Here is a 15,780-nt window from a genome sequence, read left to right as displayed (position 1 = left end):
TGGGGAGAGATGGTGCTCTTGGATAGCGCACTGTATATCTACGGTGCGATTCTCTGTGCTAGTGAATGGCTCCCCAACCGGTTTTTTCAGTAGCTCTCGTGGCCTTAGACAGGGTGATCCTTTGTCACCACTATTGTTCGTCATTGTGATGGAGGCTCTTAGTAAGTTCTTCTTCGCTACTGTTCAAAAGGGCTACCTTTCAGGGTTCTCTGTGGGTTCTGGCAACAGGGAAGCTATTAACATTTCTCACCTATTGTTCGCAGACGATACTTTAGTCTTTTGTGGGGCTAATTCTGATCATCTTCATTATCTTCGTATGCTTCTTATTTCTTTTGAAGCTGTGTCAGGATTGAAGATTAACCTGGCCAAATCTGTGATGGTTCCTGTGGGTGAGGTGGATAATATGGACGGTCTGGCTAACATATTGGGTTGTGGAGTGTCCTCTCTTCCTATAAAGTATCTTGGTCTTCCGTTGGGAGCTCCTTTTAAGGCTAAGTCTTGTTGGGATGAAGTTGTAGGGAAGATTGAGAGGCGGTTGGCTAGCTGGAAGCGGTTGTATTTGTCGAAGGGGGGTAGGGTTACCCTTATAAAGAGTACTCTCTCCAACCTTCCTACATATTTTCTCTCTCTATTCCCTATTCCCTCCAGTGTTGCTAGTCGCATTGAGAAGCTGCATCGTGACTTTTTGTGGGGTGGCATAGGCGACGAATTCAAATACCACTTGGTCAGTTGGTCCAAGGTTTGTCATCCTATTTCTGAAGGTGGTTTGGGCATAAGAAATTTGAGAATTTTCAACAAGGCGTTGTTAGGGAAGTGGTTGTGGCGTTATGCAAATGAGAGAGAAGCTCTGTGGAAATCCGTGGTGGATGCGAAGTATGGCTCTACTAGGGCTGGTTGGTGTTCCTTAGATCCCCTTGGGTCTCACGGTGTGGGGAGTTGGAAGAACATAAGGAAGGGGTGGAGCTTGTTTTGTAGATATACCAGACTTATCTTGGGCAATGGGTCGAGGATTCGTTTTTGGGATGATGTTTGGTGTGGAGAGATGCCCCTCAAGGAAGCCTTTCCAGTTCTTTATGATATAGCTTGTGTCAAGGATTCTTTGGTAGAAGACCATTTGGTAGTGGTAAGTGGCTCCTATCAGTGGGATGTCAGATTTTTCCGTGATGTTCACGATTGGGAGGTGGACGTTATGGCTTCCTTTTTCTCCTTACTGTATTCATCCAAGGTGGCTCAAGATGGGGGGGACAGGCTTTGGTGGACCCTCTCTCGCAAAGGGTTTTTTGATGTTAGATCATTCTATAAGGCTCTTGCCTGCAAGAAAGCTTCTTTTTTCCCCTGGAAAAGTATTTGGCGGACCAAGGCCCCATTGAAAGTGGCCTTCTTCGCTTGGACGGCAGCGTTAGGGAAAATTCTCACCTTGGACAATCTCAGAAAGAAGCGTGTCATTGTGATTGATAGATGTTGCATGTGTAAAATGACCGGGGAGACTGTGGATCATCTTCTTCTTCATTGCGAGGTTGCACGCGCTCTTTGGTATGTCATCCTTAGCCGGTTCGGTTTGCATTGGGTGATGCCTTCTCGGGTGATAGACTTATTTGCATGTTGGTGGTCGGGGGGACGGTCCCGTAGTGCGGTCGTGTGGAAGATGGCTCCTTGTTGTCTTATGTGGTGCTTGTGGACAGAACGCAACGATAGACAGTTTGAGGACAGAGAAAGAACCATAGAGGAGCTCATTTCCTTTTTTCTCCATTCTTTGTACTCCTGGACGGCTGCGCATTTAGCACCTCTAGAGATTAGTTATAACGATTTCCTTGTATTGCTTTCTTCTTCTTCTTCTTAATTGTCTCTCTTGTATACCCCCTGTATACTTGATTGCGTTTTTCTAATAAAATTTTCTTCTTACTTATCAAAAAAAAAGCAAAGTTTGGCCTGAATGTTTGTCTTTTCTAGCTTTTCCAGACTTCAGTTTGGTAGTTCAAATTTCTCAAAATGAATGCGACAAATTTACTTTTGAGGGCCTGGAAGAGAGTTATTTTCAAAGAAAATGATCAAGAATGGAGCTTGAATTTTATTCTTTATTGTTTTGATTTGTAAAACGGAGTTTTACATTAGTCTTTATCACCTGAAATGTGTAAGGGTCATTTGCTACGTTTATGCATCACCTCCTTTTGATTTATTGTTAAGCCAATGTTTATTCAAAATGTAATGGCATTGTTTTTTATTTTGAGGCTAAAAGTTTATAAGCTAACTGGTCATACTTATATGTGTAGTGTGATTAATGTGTCTGGCTTTATCTGCTGGTATGCATCTTCATTTAGTGCTGAAATTACATGTACTGATGCCTACATTGGTTTTGGTCTGGTTGGGTCGTTTTTATGTTTCTGGAGATAAGCATGTATGAGATCCACGGAAAGCGTGGAATCAGTAGAGACTAGGTATATTTGGTTTAGAATTTTTCAGCTTGAGTTACATTAGTTCCAAACTGGAAAAAAATGGTAGCACTCTGGAGTGGTTGATACGCTTGGTCAATTTTTTTTTTCCAGATTTAGATCAAGGTATATTTTAATTTGTCAGGTGATATGGAGAATGTAGATTGAAGAATGATTGATATAGGTTCATTTGGAATTTTGCATCCAAATGTTAAACAATTCTTCACAAACATTTTTGTATGTTGGGAAAAAAGAAAAAAGATTCTAGTAAAGGCATTGCCTTGTTTTGCCACTGAGGCACTAACCATAAACAACGCAACCTAGGTGCTCAGCAGGTGTCATAGTTAATTGACTACTGATACTCCTCTGATATCGAGACAATAGTTGTGCAGATAGTCTTAAGAAGTGTTTTAAGGGTGGACTTGCTATGAGAAGTCTTAATCAAATCAGATAGTCTTACACCTCATAGTAAGACTTAACTTTAAATGATTTCCTTTTAGAAGGAATCCAACAAATTTTATCCTCACTTCCTTGCCTTACTCTTTGAGAATACAGCAACTCAAAGAACACAGCGACCACTTCCACCTCCCAATCATGCACCGGTCTTGTAAAGAAAATATTCCAATGAATGTTTCCATTCTGGATCTTGTAAGAGAAACAAAGACAATCATTGACTTCAAGTTTCAGTTTTGGCATCCTTAAAAAAAGGTTAGTTGCTCATTTACTAGGATTTTAACTTAAGGCTAGAGATCCGTAGATACTGGAGCCTTTTGCTGACTGGAAAATTTGATTGTTTACTGCCATAATTTGTCTTTGTTCTGTGTACTTGAACTTCCCTTCTACCAGTCAGTTCCTTGTTTTGGGAATCTCTCCTCATCCTTTTTCTCTCTTCCCCTTTTTGCATTGATTTGTTTGTTTGATATTACAAATTGTTGAAGGACAAAATTGTGAGATTTCAATCAGATAGTCACTTTAATTGCTAAATCGTATTTTGTGGGATGGCTTAATGGTCAAATATCAGTGGCCTTTTCGACATTGTTGTTTTATTGTAATGAAAATCTTGTTTTTATTAATTAATTAATTGTAGATGAGGTGGACTCTTTGTCGATTGCATTATACAATGAATGTATGAGCAATGGAGATGTCAAACAAATGGAGAAGTCTTGTTCCATTGTGTTCAGGACAAATGAACTTGTGAATGTTGTAGCATGAAATTTAGGATCAAACTTAAGCTACACCATGATATTGTAGGACTAATGGAGCAATTATTTATTGAAGAATCTGAGACTTACACCTAGTCTGGCAGTATACTACTGAAGTTATTATTATTTTTATGGAGATAACGGCTGAGACTTATTTGTTTTGGCAACAGGTCAAAATGCTCAAGCAACCGTATATAATATAAGTTCTTTTTATAACTTGAAAATTTTCTTGCGTAGACTTATTTTGAATTTTTTTCTTTTTCTTTTTCTTTTTAAGCTGTAGCAACTGTCTATAAAAAGCTCTTTGTTTAATGTGATTACTATGTAGGTAATCTTGTCTGTGTAAAAAATTGATTTGCTCTATTGTTAGTAGGCTTGCTATTCAGAGGCTTGAGATTGCCAAAAACGACTTGCAACACAGGATCGCAAAGGAGGTAACATTGCTTTTGCTGAAACCATTCTAGAGTAAATCAGAGTGTTCGGGTTACTAACATGATTGTCCACAATTATTTATAGGCTAGAGGAAATGCAATTTTACAAGCAAGCTTAGAGAGAAGGAAGCAAGCATTGCATGAACGGCGCATGGCACTTGAACAAGATGTATTCCCTCTTACCCTATCAATTTCTGGCCTAAAATTTACCTGGTGTCATATATATGATCTTTGTTTGCATTAATAGTTCCACATATTGTGTCAGCATTAGGCATTCTGATGTTGGATTTATTCATGCTCTTTTGGTACATATGCTATATGCACTGAAATTCTGCTATGCATATTCTAGTTATATTCATCTCTTTATCTATGCACCTGCACATGGGTAGTTATGCAAGTGTTAATTTAGAATAAAAAGTTAAGTCTTGATAAAAAAAAAGACCAAATCATACAGAAGAACAAGGGACCCTTAATATTCCCGTCTTTTGATTATATTCTTAGGTTCACTCAATTTGACATCAGTAATGTTAATTGCACTAACTTTCTAAAACTGTGGAATAGGATCAGTGGCTATAAGCTTTATAGACTTTCTAAACATGATGCACCTATGGTGGTAAGTTTACCTCATTTGATGTTCATTGGAGGATACCTCCAGTTTATAATCCCCAAAATATGTTGATACAAGTGCAGGTTTTATATTGCCATGTCATCTATAACACCATAAAGTGTCACAGTTATTGATTAGATATCAATGAAACTAGTGAGAAGAGTACTTTTTTAAGAAGCATATCTAGGAATTTCAATTGCGCTCTTATATTCATCACTGTTGGAATTGCATTGCTTTTCTCAACCCCTTTTCATCAATGGACTCTGGACATATACGAAGGAGTGTGGTTTATTTGATTATCTCATTAGGGGTGCCTTGTATAACCATTCATCAATAGAAGCTGCTTCCCACATTGGGTAAAATTGCAAGCCTATAGCCACAGAAACAATATTGGATTCTAAATGTGCCATGCTTAAGATTCTAGCATACTGGCATGTTAGACACTAGAGCATTTTGTACAAATTTTTATAATCTTACTGTTGTATTACATGTTGGATCTGAGTTTCCTGGGCAGGTACAAAACTTAAGATATTTGAGCTGTCAGAAGTTTGTTTCCAACTCAATATGTGTAATTAATGAATGAATTGTTTGTTAATTCATCAGATGTTTGGTTTTTATACTTACAATTTAAAACATCTGGTGTATCTTTCAGTTCAACCTCCCCTTGTGTTCCATTCCAGGAATGTATTTGTGGGATCAATATCTGACTTATTTTGCAAGGGTGTGATATCTAGGAAATTCTCTCTCTCTTTTTGGGTACTTTTTGGATGTTTTTAACTTGCTTGCACTTACATTTTTGAAGCCTTTTTTCATGTGAAGATATCTAGAACTCTAGGTTTATTAAACTTATCTTCTTCGTTTGTGTCTTCTTACTTTTAAATGACTGTATAGGTTTCTAGATTGCAAGAGCAGTTGCAAGCTGAAAGAGACCTTAGAGCTGCACTGGAAGTTGGTTTGAGCATGTCTTCTGGACAGTTTCCTGGTGCACGCGGCATGGATTCTAAGGTTTGTATATATATTTAGGGATTTGCTCTTCCTTTTCTTTTTAAATGCTTGTATATCTCATTCTTATGACTTCAAACTGATGTGAAGACAAGGGCAGAACTAGAGGAGATTGCTCTTGCTGAAGCAGATGTGGCCAGGTTGAAGCAGAAAGTTGCAGAACTACACCATCAACTAAATCAGCAGAGGCAGCATCACTATGGCTCCCTCTCTGATGCATGTGACCGTTATCAACATGGCCAAAATCATAATCCCCAACAGTGAGTTTGAGAAATCATGCTATATTTTTTGAACGATCAACTTATGGTGTCAAGTTATAAGTATTATAAGTAGTTGCATGTGTTCTTTCCTTGAGGTCAAAGGGACTGTTTCTCATGCGACTAGGCCAAGCAAGAGCTTTATTAGGAAATTTTGATATGTAATTTTCAGTATCCTTAATCTTAGCCAAAAAGGGTGTTGTAGGAATTGAATAAATCTGGAATGGGCCAGATTTTTGAGCTTTAATTGTTGGGATTTTATGTTTTGTAATGCGGCCTGGGCTTTTTTGTTTGAGTTTAATTAGAGCCCAAGGTAAATTAGGGACCAAGTTGGATGTGGTTATAAGTAGCTTGTAAAAGGCATTAGGTTTTTTATTGTTGGTTATGAATTTATTTGGAGTTCGGTGCTCTTTGATAGGCCATAAGTTTGGTTCTCAGGAAAACTCTTGTGGATTTGGGTTATTTTCCTTCTGTGTTCTGTTTATTATCACACATTTGGTCCTACGTCATAGAGGGCCAAGACAATGCAACCTGTGTTTTATATTTGTCATTGCATAAATTATTTCAAATGCATATAATAATAACTCTAACAGCCCTTTAATAAATCAATATCACTCCTTATTTCACATAATTTTTTAAATTATGTAGGCTTGGACACTTGCAAGTTTGAAAATTAAGTCTTATTGGCAAGTTTATATGCTATTCATCAAATGGGAAGAAGTGTCAGATGTATCAGATTTTTCTCTGAACCTCAACATATCTGTTTCTCTTTGTGCATAGCAAAAAACTGGGGATGTGAGAATTATTTCAGTGGAACATGGAATTCTGCATGAATGCTATACTTCAAAATTTTGTTAACTTATATTCTTGTTTTACTATTTAAGCATATTCAATTACTGCAGGAGATTACTTCATCAAGATTTTGATGCAACCCTTGCTTATTGTAATCATGACCGGAAACAGAGGACCGAGGTATGTTTTATAATGTTTGAGCCATCTATCTGTCTCAATTGATTTGAACATATTTTTTGTTAGGATTTCATTAAGGAAGAGATACTAATAATTCCAATTCATCATCCTTTTTTTTATCTTCTTCTTTTCTTTTTTCTTTTTTTTTTTTAAAAAAAAATTCCTTTGCTTCTGTCTCTCTCAAATTTGTTTGCCCATTCTCTTTCATCATTCTTTTATTGCATTAGTCCTTCTATTCCTTAGTTATTGGTGTAAATGATGGGCTGAGACCAGACCAGAAAAATGACATAAATCACTTGTAAAACAATTGGACTGTTTGACTCAAATATGTAGCCTGGATTTTTTATTTTATTTTTTTTCAGTTGGCTTTTGTTGAGAAAAAAAGGGGAGGGGGGAGAGCAAACAAATGAAGCTGACAGAGCAAGTGTGTTCTCTACCTTAGAACCTTTACATGTAGGGCTGGACTTGAGCCGAGTTTTGCATTTTCGGACTCATCTCGGCAGACTCATATAGGTGCTCAAGCTCGGTTCGAGTTGGCACCTTTGTATGAACTCGGCTTAGGAAGTTCCTTACTGAGTTCAAGCTTGGCGTGTATATATAACATATTTTTCCTTAAATCATAACTCTTATCCCTCAATATTCTTTCTGCGTTGCGCTGTAGACTCTCTCTCTTTCTCTCATTGTTGTCTTCATTCACCGTCGTTTCTCACTAGTCTTTTCCTTCACTCTTTGTCGTCTTTGCTCTTTGATTCACCGTAAGATGAAGAACAAGTCGAAGATGAATAATTGTTCATTAGACGAAGAACAGATCTTTGTCTATGCTTGTCGAAGACAAAGAAGCGTTCGTCATCTTTGTCTATCAAAGATGAAGAGATCTTTGATTCTTATCCATCTTCGAAGTGATGAGACAACGAAGAAGAGATTTGTTACTGTTCTCAGTTCTTTGAGATTTTTTTTTTTTCGGGGAAAAAAAAAAGAAAGAAAGAAAAAAGATCTTTGTTTTTTAAATAAAATAAAAAAATTTGAGCCTTTTCCAACTCTGACTTTCCGAGCAACTCAAGACTCTGACATATCAGAGTTGTAGTTGAATCGAAAATCACCTTTGTCGGAGGTTTTCCGACACTTCCGGCTCCAGCTGAGGCAGAAGCCCGAAGATGTGTTTTTGACTCTGACGGAGTCGGTGCCCTCCCCCTACATCCATCCGCTCATGCTTTTACACTTCTTTTGGTATTGGGGCAGGAGAGTTTGTTCCCCAGCTGGCTTTATATGAAGTTAAAAATTCTTGGTGCAGAACTTTAAGAACATGCTACCTCGGTGGTCATTATCTGCTTTTTTTAAGTTTTGCTGAGTGCCTGTTGTAATGGCGTTCATTTGAATTAAAGCAGTACTGACCTTTGAACCCAGTTGACTTTTTCATGAATTGAGAGGAAACCAGATTATGTGTAGGACAGGATCTCCTCACCCAATCCTCCAGATGCAGCGCATTGATTTCATTTTTTCTTCCACTACTACTTTGACTATAATAGCGGGATAGAAAAGTTGCTTGTTCATCTCCATTCCTTGCATTGTGATGGAAGGCTACGAGCAATAGCAAGTGTCCTTTCCAATCTCTATCTCAGTTGCTTTTTGAATATTAATTGATGCTTGGTCATTTACGTTGTCCTTTTTTTTAGATCCTGTTTGTCCTTTTGCATCTTTTATTTTCTCCATATCCAAAACTCTTGTTCCAACCTCCAAAGAATGTAAATGAATTAATTATATTGCTACAGGAGAGTTTGTTGGGCACAGACTGGAGGACTATTAAAGGACAAGTGTTGGCATCCGGCACCAATATCAAGCAGCCTTCTCGAAAGCAATTTTTGGATTCAACAAGCCTGTGCGATTCTAAAAGCACCGAGGCATCCACAAGTATGTCTGTGGATGAGCTTTCTGCTGTTGATTCTGCTGCGGTGCCCTCCACTTCCAGAGCTGCAGAGGCAAGATTTGGATTCTTGTTATGCGTCTCTTGAATCTTTTTCTGAAAATTATAGCCATTCACATTTATCAAATAATTCCTTCATATTGACCTTGTAACTTGGTTCCAGGTGGAGTATGCAAGACATCCAACTGCCGCATCGTCTACATTGGTAGAATTGACCACTCGTCTCGATTTCTTCAAAGAAAGGCGTTCTCAGCTCATGGAACAACTCCACAACCTTGATTTGAATTACGGCACACCATCTTCGCAAGACTTCATCTACAAGCCATCATCCCCACCGTGGAATTGACTGACTGGACCTGATGCTTCATTGAATGTGTTTGGGAAGAAGTTTTGCCTGACATCTTGTTGTATATCCTTTGACACCATTACGTGTATTCGTATCCTCTGTAGTCCAGTGTAGTTTGTTTAATATTATCTTTTTTATATGAAGGTTTGTCTTTTCTTTTCTCCACTTTTGTTAGAGAATATGATTGGATTTTGGATGAGGTCTTTTCCTTCTGTTCTTCAGATTCTTTCTTTCTTTCTTTCTTTTTGTTGGTTTTTGGTCATAAACAATGTAAGTATTCTGTGTCTTGTCTATAGTAGTTGGAGGTAATGTTATTGAACATACATATTTATAGTGAACAATTTTCTTTCCTGTTTGATAAAATTTTCTTGTACATGGCAGTTTACATAATCACGCACCGTTGAATTGACAGGGAATCACTTCCACATAAAAGCCTCGGTTGAAGACAATTTTAAGAATGTCTTATTCCCATGTTCGACCTCGACGGATTATGCAATATATGAGTAACCTGTCATGGTGGACCGGTCGAGTCAAACGCCTTAAAAGAGAGAGACTTTAACACTTTGAATGTTTTACGTCAAAACGAAAACAGTTTAACCAGCAAAATCATCCAACCAACCAAAAACCTTGAGAGTTTTCTCTCGAATCAACCAATCAACAAGTTTTTGGTTCCGGCTAGAGGTTTCTCTAGCTTTAGAGAATCTATCCATCAGGTAAATCATTGGTGACAGATTTTCTCTTGTTGGATCGGTTTTCCCCTTCTCCTGCTCTAAGCCATGGCTCTCCAAATATTTTGAAGTTTTTTTATCTGAGTTTTTCCAACTCAGATCTACTAACTTTAGGAGTCCTTTCCATCCAAACCTACACTCCATCAAGTTGCATGGTCCTCCAGCTTCGATCTACTAGCAGCAGCTTCATCATCGGACCTCACTTCATCGGAGCGTGCTCCTCACACGCCAACGTTGGGTCACGTTGATGTTGCTTTTGCTGCTCTCTACCGACTTCCTTCGCTTTTGCTGATCTCCAAGGTGGTTTAGCCGCCATTGATGGTGTATTTTGGATTTATTTTCTGCTTCTCTGTCTTTTATTTATGTGTTTGTTTTTGGGTTTTTCTGTTGCATCTTCTCTTTGTTTTCTCCTATTTTAGTGTTTGGGTACTTGAGACTCGATATACATCACATATCACCTTCACTAGTGACCCGATTTTGTGGCATTCGTGCCTCAAACCATTAAGCCTGCATCTCCGGAAATATTGCTTCTACATACTTCCGTACTTAGTTTTAATTTTGGGTTTCCTTTGAACAATACCTTTGAACAATAGAAAATAGAAAATATATAAATCACTTACCTTATTTGGGTTATAAACTTCATGAAGTTGAAGGATCATTTGGGAGCAAGAATCTGTAATGTCACCCTTCAGCTCTGAACTAGATCCTGAATGAGATTTCTTGTGACCACTGGCACAGTCCCCTGCAAATCTTGGGAAAACCCAAATTTTGTTCATGTATCTAAAAAAAAAAAAAAAAAAAAAAAACCAGCAAAACCAAAAAATGTGGTATAAGTGATTATTTGTTGTGTTTTTTGGTAAAAAATTGAGGTATTATATAAATGTGTTTTAAGTGATTAATTAAGTGTTGTGCAAATGTGCAATGTTATACATCGTATTTTGTAGATTTATTTTATCAGAGTAAGAAAAGTATTTTCTTCTCTTTCTTTTGTAGGATTTGTTTATTTTATGTATTTTATTACCTATGATTTTAGATGGGCTTCAATTGACAAGGGCCCAACCAGCCTGTTAGGCCAGGCCCCATCTCCTGTTTGCTTCCCATGGCCCAATATCTCATTGGAGAAGCTCCTCCAACGGATGGACTCAATCGCGACAAATTTATTTCGAATTTTTTTTTTTTCAAAAAAAAAATATATATATATTAAGATATAAAGAATGATGGATGTGACTTTTTTCAAAAAAAAAAAAAAATTGTTTAAGATAAAACGAAAAAAGATAGGAGAAAATTGTGGGAGACTTCTCTCAGTGAATCTCTCTCTCTCTCTCTCTCTCTCTCTGCACTTTGCCTCTCTTCTTTCGAGTCATTCTTGCGGACTACTTTCACAGCCCAAAAGTCGATGAATTATCACAGGTAAGTTTTCCCCAAATATAGTGATTTCCTGTTTGTGATTTTTTGTCGGTGATTCTCTGAATCCTCCTTTTCTTTTTTCTTTGTATGTTTTCGTGTAATATTTCCCTACATATGATCCTTATTTATCATGTTTGGTCTGTTTGATCTCCGAGAAAATACTGGAAAGTAAAAGAAGACAATTTTTTTAGTTTCATTTTTTTTCTTCTTCTTTTGATTGAAGTTTAAAGCATATCATATTCAAATTTATTAGTTTAGTTGCAATTTCCGTCCTGAACCGTGGAAAATTGAGCCGATGTTTTCTCGGATTTGAGACACAACCTATTCAAGAAAATATGTTGGTTTATGCTGATTACTTGACCCATTCTCATGATATGGCTTTGTGATTTTGGTGGCAGATTAACTGTATCTGTAATTGTAAGTGGTTAAATCGTACAATTGGATGACTTGTTGAATTTCTCGACGATGAATTTCGACTTTCCTGGCCGTCTCCCATGGTTTAGGGCCCAGCCAAACAATGATTTGGTGACAACCCTTAATTCCAGGACCACCCTTACTGAAAGACCTAACCAAAAAGCTTTTTTGGGTATCAAGTTGTGGGGATGGTCCCTGCTTTCATTTTTTCCATGGGCAATCAATTCTGGAGATAAAATTGGAAGACCAGCTACCATTAATAGAGGATTAAGGAGAAGAGCGCAACCTTTTGGGGCTGTTGACAATGATGGCAAGGTTGTGCCATTGCGCTTCAAACCATATGTCTCTAAGGTTCCATGGCATACGGGCGCAAGAGCGTTTCTTTCTCAGTTATTCCCACGTTATGGGCATTATTGTGGACCTAATTGGTCAAGCGGGAAAGATGGTGGATCTCTAATTTGGGACAAGCGGCCAATCGATTGGCTGGACTTCTGCTGCTACTGCCACGATATTGGTTATGACAGTCATGATCAGGCCGAGCTGCTGAAGGCTGACTTGGTGTTTCTTGAGTGCTTGGAGAGGCCTCATATGAGAACAAAAGGAGATGCTCATACTGCTTTTCTGTATAAGATGATGTGCATTTCAGGTATTCATTGCATCACAACCTGTTATTCATGGGTCTTTCTTTGTTGTGTGTGTTGGGGGGGACCCAAAACCCAAAACACTCAAATCTACTTTTTTTTTAAACAAAAAACGCCCTCTAAAAAGCATTAACAAACGGAGCCGTTCGTTTTGTGCGTCGATCACTTTGATTTTGTTTTATGGATATTGTTCTGATGGTTGTGTGTCTCCATGAGTGGCAGGTCTCAAGAATATACTAATACCTTATAGAAGCCACCTTGTGAAGCTACAGTTTGGGCAACCTTTGATTGATTTTGGGTGGCTAAGCAATGTTAGATGGAGAAGTTGGAAGTTTCAGAAACCTTCAAGATAGGTCAAGAGTTCTGAGACGTCCGAGCAGCACTATTTCATAGCTCAGATGATATTGAATTGAAGCTGATTGTCTTAAAAAAAAGTATTGGTCATTCTCATTTTTCTAGCCTTCTATTTGTTATGAAGTTCTCACAAATCATTGTGCTCTATAGAATTTGAAGATGTGAACCACCTTTAGGTTTTTCTTTCCACGATCCTCTTGCAATACATGCACTCTATGTTGAAATGTAAAGATGTGAACCCGTATATTGTACTCTTCATTGTATATGCTTGTGTATATGTGAATGTATGTGTATTAGTTGCCTTTGATGATGCCTCCCCTTCGCCAAAAGTTCACTGCCTTTTCATCTATAAACTGTTTACCAGTCTGACTTAACAACTAAAACTGTAGCATATCCAAACTAGGAATATATACAGTATTGAGACACATGGCAGTTCAGTTCTCGTCGATCCAGCTCCCGGCGTGCAGATCTTTGGATGGAGCTTGAAGATTGCCTTCGTTGGCCTAATACAGATTGAGGGATAAATAAATGTAATTCTCAAAGTAATCAGGGTCTAATGAACAGTGATGAAACCGTGATAGTATTATTACTTTTTTTTTTTCTTTGTTTGGAAGGAATAAAGAACGAGAAAAAAAAAAAAAAAAAAAAAAAAAAAAAAAAAAGATGAAGAAGAAGAAGAAGAAGAAGAACAGTTGTATATTTTGCAAGTGATCTCTTAATAGTAAGGTTAATTTTTTGCTAGAATAGCCTTTCATTATCATCATGAGATCCATTATTTCACCTAGGTTTGTTACTAGTTGTGCATCTTTGATGTGCCTAAGGTTTACAAAGTAGAAAGGATTCAAATTGCAGTTAAGCGATTAGTAAAATTGCAATATATCATTTTAAAATCATATGTTTTTAAAAACACATCATTTTCAATTTAAAAACGCATATTTTTTTTACGCTTTCAAACTGTAATAAGGGAGCCAAGAAACTTATGTGAGAAACCCAAAAAAGTCATGACACGTGCCGACCATGTCGCCATGGCGGCCCATGTGGTGCACGGGCAATGGAGGAGGTTGTCGCCAGGTGGAGCAAGGGTTGATGAAGACAGAATTGGAGTGAGGGAAAACAAGGCACTAACAAAGAGAAAAAACAATAAAAACAAAAAACTCACTTGAAAAAGGGGGAGAGAGAGATGTGCTCTTTGAAACACAAATTTATCTATGGATGTATCCATTTGTATCTCTTTTTACTTGTTTTTGTATGTAAGGTTTTGCATCTATCCTTTCCCTTTTCTTTTTCTTTTTTTTCCTTTCTTTCTTCTTCTTCTTCTTCTTCTTTTTTTTTTTTTTTTTTTTTAAAATGGAATTGTATTTTCATTGGTAGTCAGTTAGAATAAGAGTCAACCCACACCTAGCATTAGGGGTGTGCAAAACTCGCAATTCCCGCCCCGCCCCGCAGCACCCGCCCCGCAGAGGACCGGGTTTTCAGGTTTTTTTGCGGGTTAGGGACTTAATTTGAGAAATTTATGCGAGTCCCCGCCCCGCACCGCACAAAGGAGAAAAAAAAAAAAAAAAAATCATGTTTCTTAGAATTTTATCTATAATTAATATGGTTTTTAGTTTAATTTACAAGGCTAATTACATGGAAAATGTTCTTGTATGGAAATAGGAACGATTGAAAGATATGTGTCAACATGTCGAAGGACTAAATTTAAGAAGCTTTGAAATTATAATTTATTTTTTTAATGAAACAGAGTTGATTTCCTAAAAATTTGACTTTGCATTCATAAGATTCTGTGAAAAATTAATATGAATTTAATTTTTTTATTAAAAAAACCAGTATTTTTTCGAATTTTTATTTTTTACAAAATAAAATTAAAATTACATAAATGCCACTCAAAATACTCGCCCCGCCCCGCACGGTTAGTCATTATCAAGTGCGGTTTTCCAACCCGCAAAAGGTGCGGGGCGGGGCCAAAAAAGGCGGAAACCTGCACCGCCCCGCCCCATGCACACCCCTACCTAGCATAACGGCCGAGAAATAGCATATTTAGCAAGGAGATGGACCCCTTTGTTCCCTTCTCTTCTAACATGAAAGACAGACCAAGAATAAAAATCTCTTAGAATTCCCCTCATGTCCAAAATAATACTGTCATGCCATCCCTCTCCATAAACCCCTTTGTTCAAAGCCTTCACTATAGTCTGTGCATCCCCTTTCAAAATAATCGAAGAGTAACCCATCCATCTACCCAATTCAGCCCCTAGTCATAACAAATGTTAATTTAATAAACCGTACATTTTAAAACCACACATTTTAAAATCATAAACCCAAACGAACTCTTAGAATCATTTCCTATTTTTTTCTTCCAATCCAATCTTCAAAATTTGAATCCTTTCTAATTTGTAAACCTTACGCACTTCAAAGATTCACAATCAGTATCAAACCTCGTGAATTTGAACAATTCAGTCTATTAAATTAACATTTGGTCCGACAACATGTAATTTTTCATATACATTTTAAATATATAACCCATACTTTCAAGTTGTAAACGCAGAAGTGAAGTCCATTCATGATATTTTCCAAGTAGCTAGGTTCCTGCCCTCCTGATGGGTTAAAAGAGACTCCAAAATCAGGGTCTTGTCAAAATTAAGAAAACCGTCACTTTGAATAAGAAGAATAAAAACAAATTTGATTTGATTTTTTCGCTGGGCAACAAGATTAAGGACATGAAAATACTCTTAATGGGAATGATTACAACTTCCTCTTAACTAGACAATCCTAACCGTCCAACTGAGAATGAAACCATTTCGACGGTTTTGATCGCAGTAGCCCACGGATTACGAACAACTCGCCAATTGAGTAAAGGGCAACGGTTTCAGCGCTGCATGTCTGAATCATAGCGTGTGGACCCATTCATATTCCACAACTGAGTTGAGTAGACATACTCTACTGGCCTCTGGGTGGAGCGTGCGCACCAACCACCCCCCTCCCTTTTTTTTTTTTTTTTTTTTTAAATAACTTCAATAAAAAAATATTGAATTATACGCCGTTTTTAGATAATAATATTAAACTAGCAAATATTTT

At 37.4% G+C, this 15,780-nt stretch overlaps 2 protein-coding genes across 3 annotated transcripts in view; both read left to right on the top strand.

Annotated features, from left to right (window-relative positions):
- The window catches only part of LOC133877838 (rho GTPase-activating protein 7), a 43,945-nt gene extending 34,418 nt beyond the window's left edge, over nt 1-9,527 (top strand). Inside the window, exons 16-22 of one of the 2 annotated variants that reach the window (XM_062316266.1) lie at nt 4,002-4,065; nt 4,148-4,231; nt 5,561-5,674; nt 5,762-5,931; nt 6,831-6,900; nt 8,667-8,873; nt 8,982-9,527. In XM_062316266.1, the coding sequence (XP_062172250.1) occupies nt 4,002-4,065; nt 4,148-4,231; nt 5,561-5,674; nt 5,762-5,931; nt 6,831-6,900; nt 8,667-8,873; nt 8,982-9,164 (892 nt within the window). In that variant the 3' untranslated portion in view covers nt 9,165-9,527. The remainder of the gene's footprint in view (nt 1-4,001; nt 4,066-4,147; nt 4,232-5,560; nt 5,675-5,761; nt 5,932-6,830; nt 6,901-8,666; nt 8,874-8,981) is intronic. The other variant, XM_062316267.1, reaches the window with a different exon arrangement.
- Nucleotides 9,528-11,138: 1,611 nt separating this feature from the next.
- On the top strand, nt 11,139-13,013 carry LOC133878676 (uncharacterized). Its single transcript, XM_062317263.1, has 3 exons — nt 11,139-11,302; nt 11,698-12,359; nt 12,577-13,013. The coding sequence occupies exons 2-3, from the start codon at nt 11,765-11,767 to the stop codon at nt 12,705-12,707; spliced, it is 726 nt and encodes a 241-aa protein (XP_062173247.1). The 5' UTR covers nt 11,139-11,302; nt 11,698-11,764; the 3' UTR covers nt 12,708-13,013.
- Nucleotides 13,014-15,780: the final 2,767 nt, after the last annotated feature.

Source organism: Alnus glutinosa, chromosome 9 (genome assembly GCF_958979055.1).
Source record: "Alnus glutinosa chromosome 9, dhAlnGlut1.1, whole genome shotgun sequence".
Lineage (NCBI taxonomy): Eukaryota > Viridiplantae > Streptophyta > Magnoliopsida > Fagales > Betulaceae > Alnus > Alnus glutinosa.
Note: the sequence above shows the minus strand (reverse complement) of the source record. Positions and strands in the feature narration are given on the sequence as shown.

Excerpts from the sequence above, each read along its gene's own strand:
- LOC133878676 (XM_062317263.1), top strand. The coding sequence starts at position 11,765 with ATGAATTTCGACTTTCCTGGCCGTCTCCCATGGTTTAGGGCCCAGCCA. Across the intron at positions 12,360-12,576 it reads TAAGATGATGTGCATTTCAG|GTCTCAAGAATATACTAATA; the intron begins GTATTCATTGCA and ends CATGAGTGGCAG.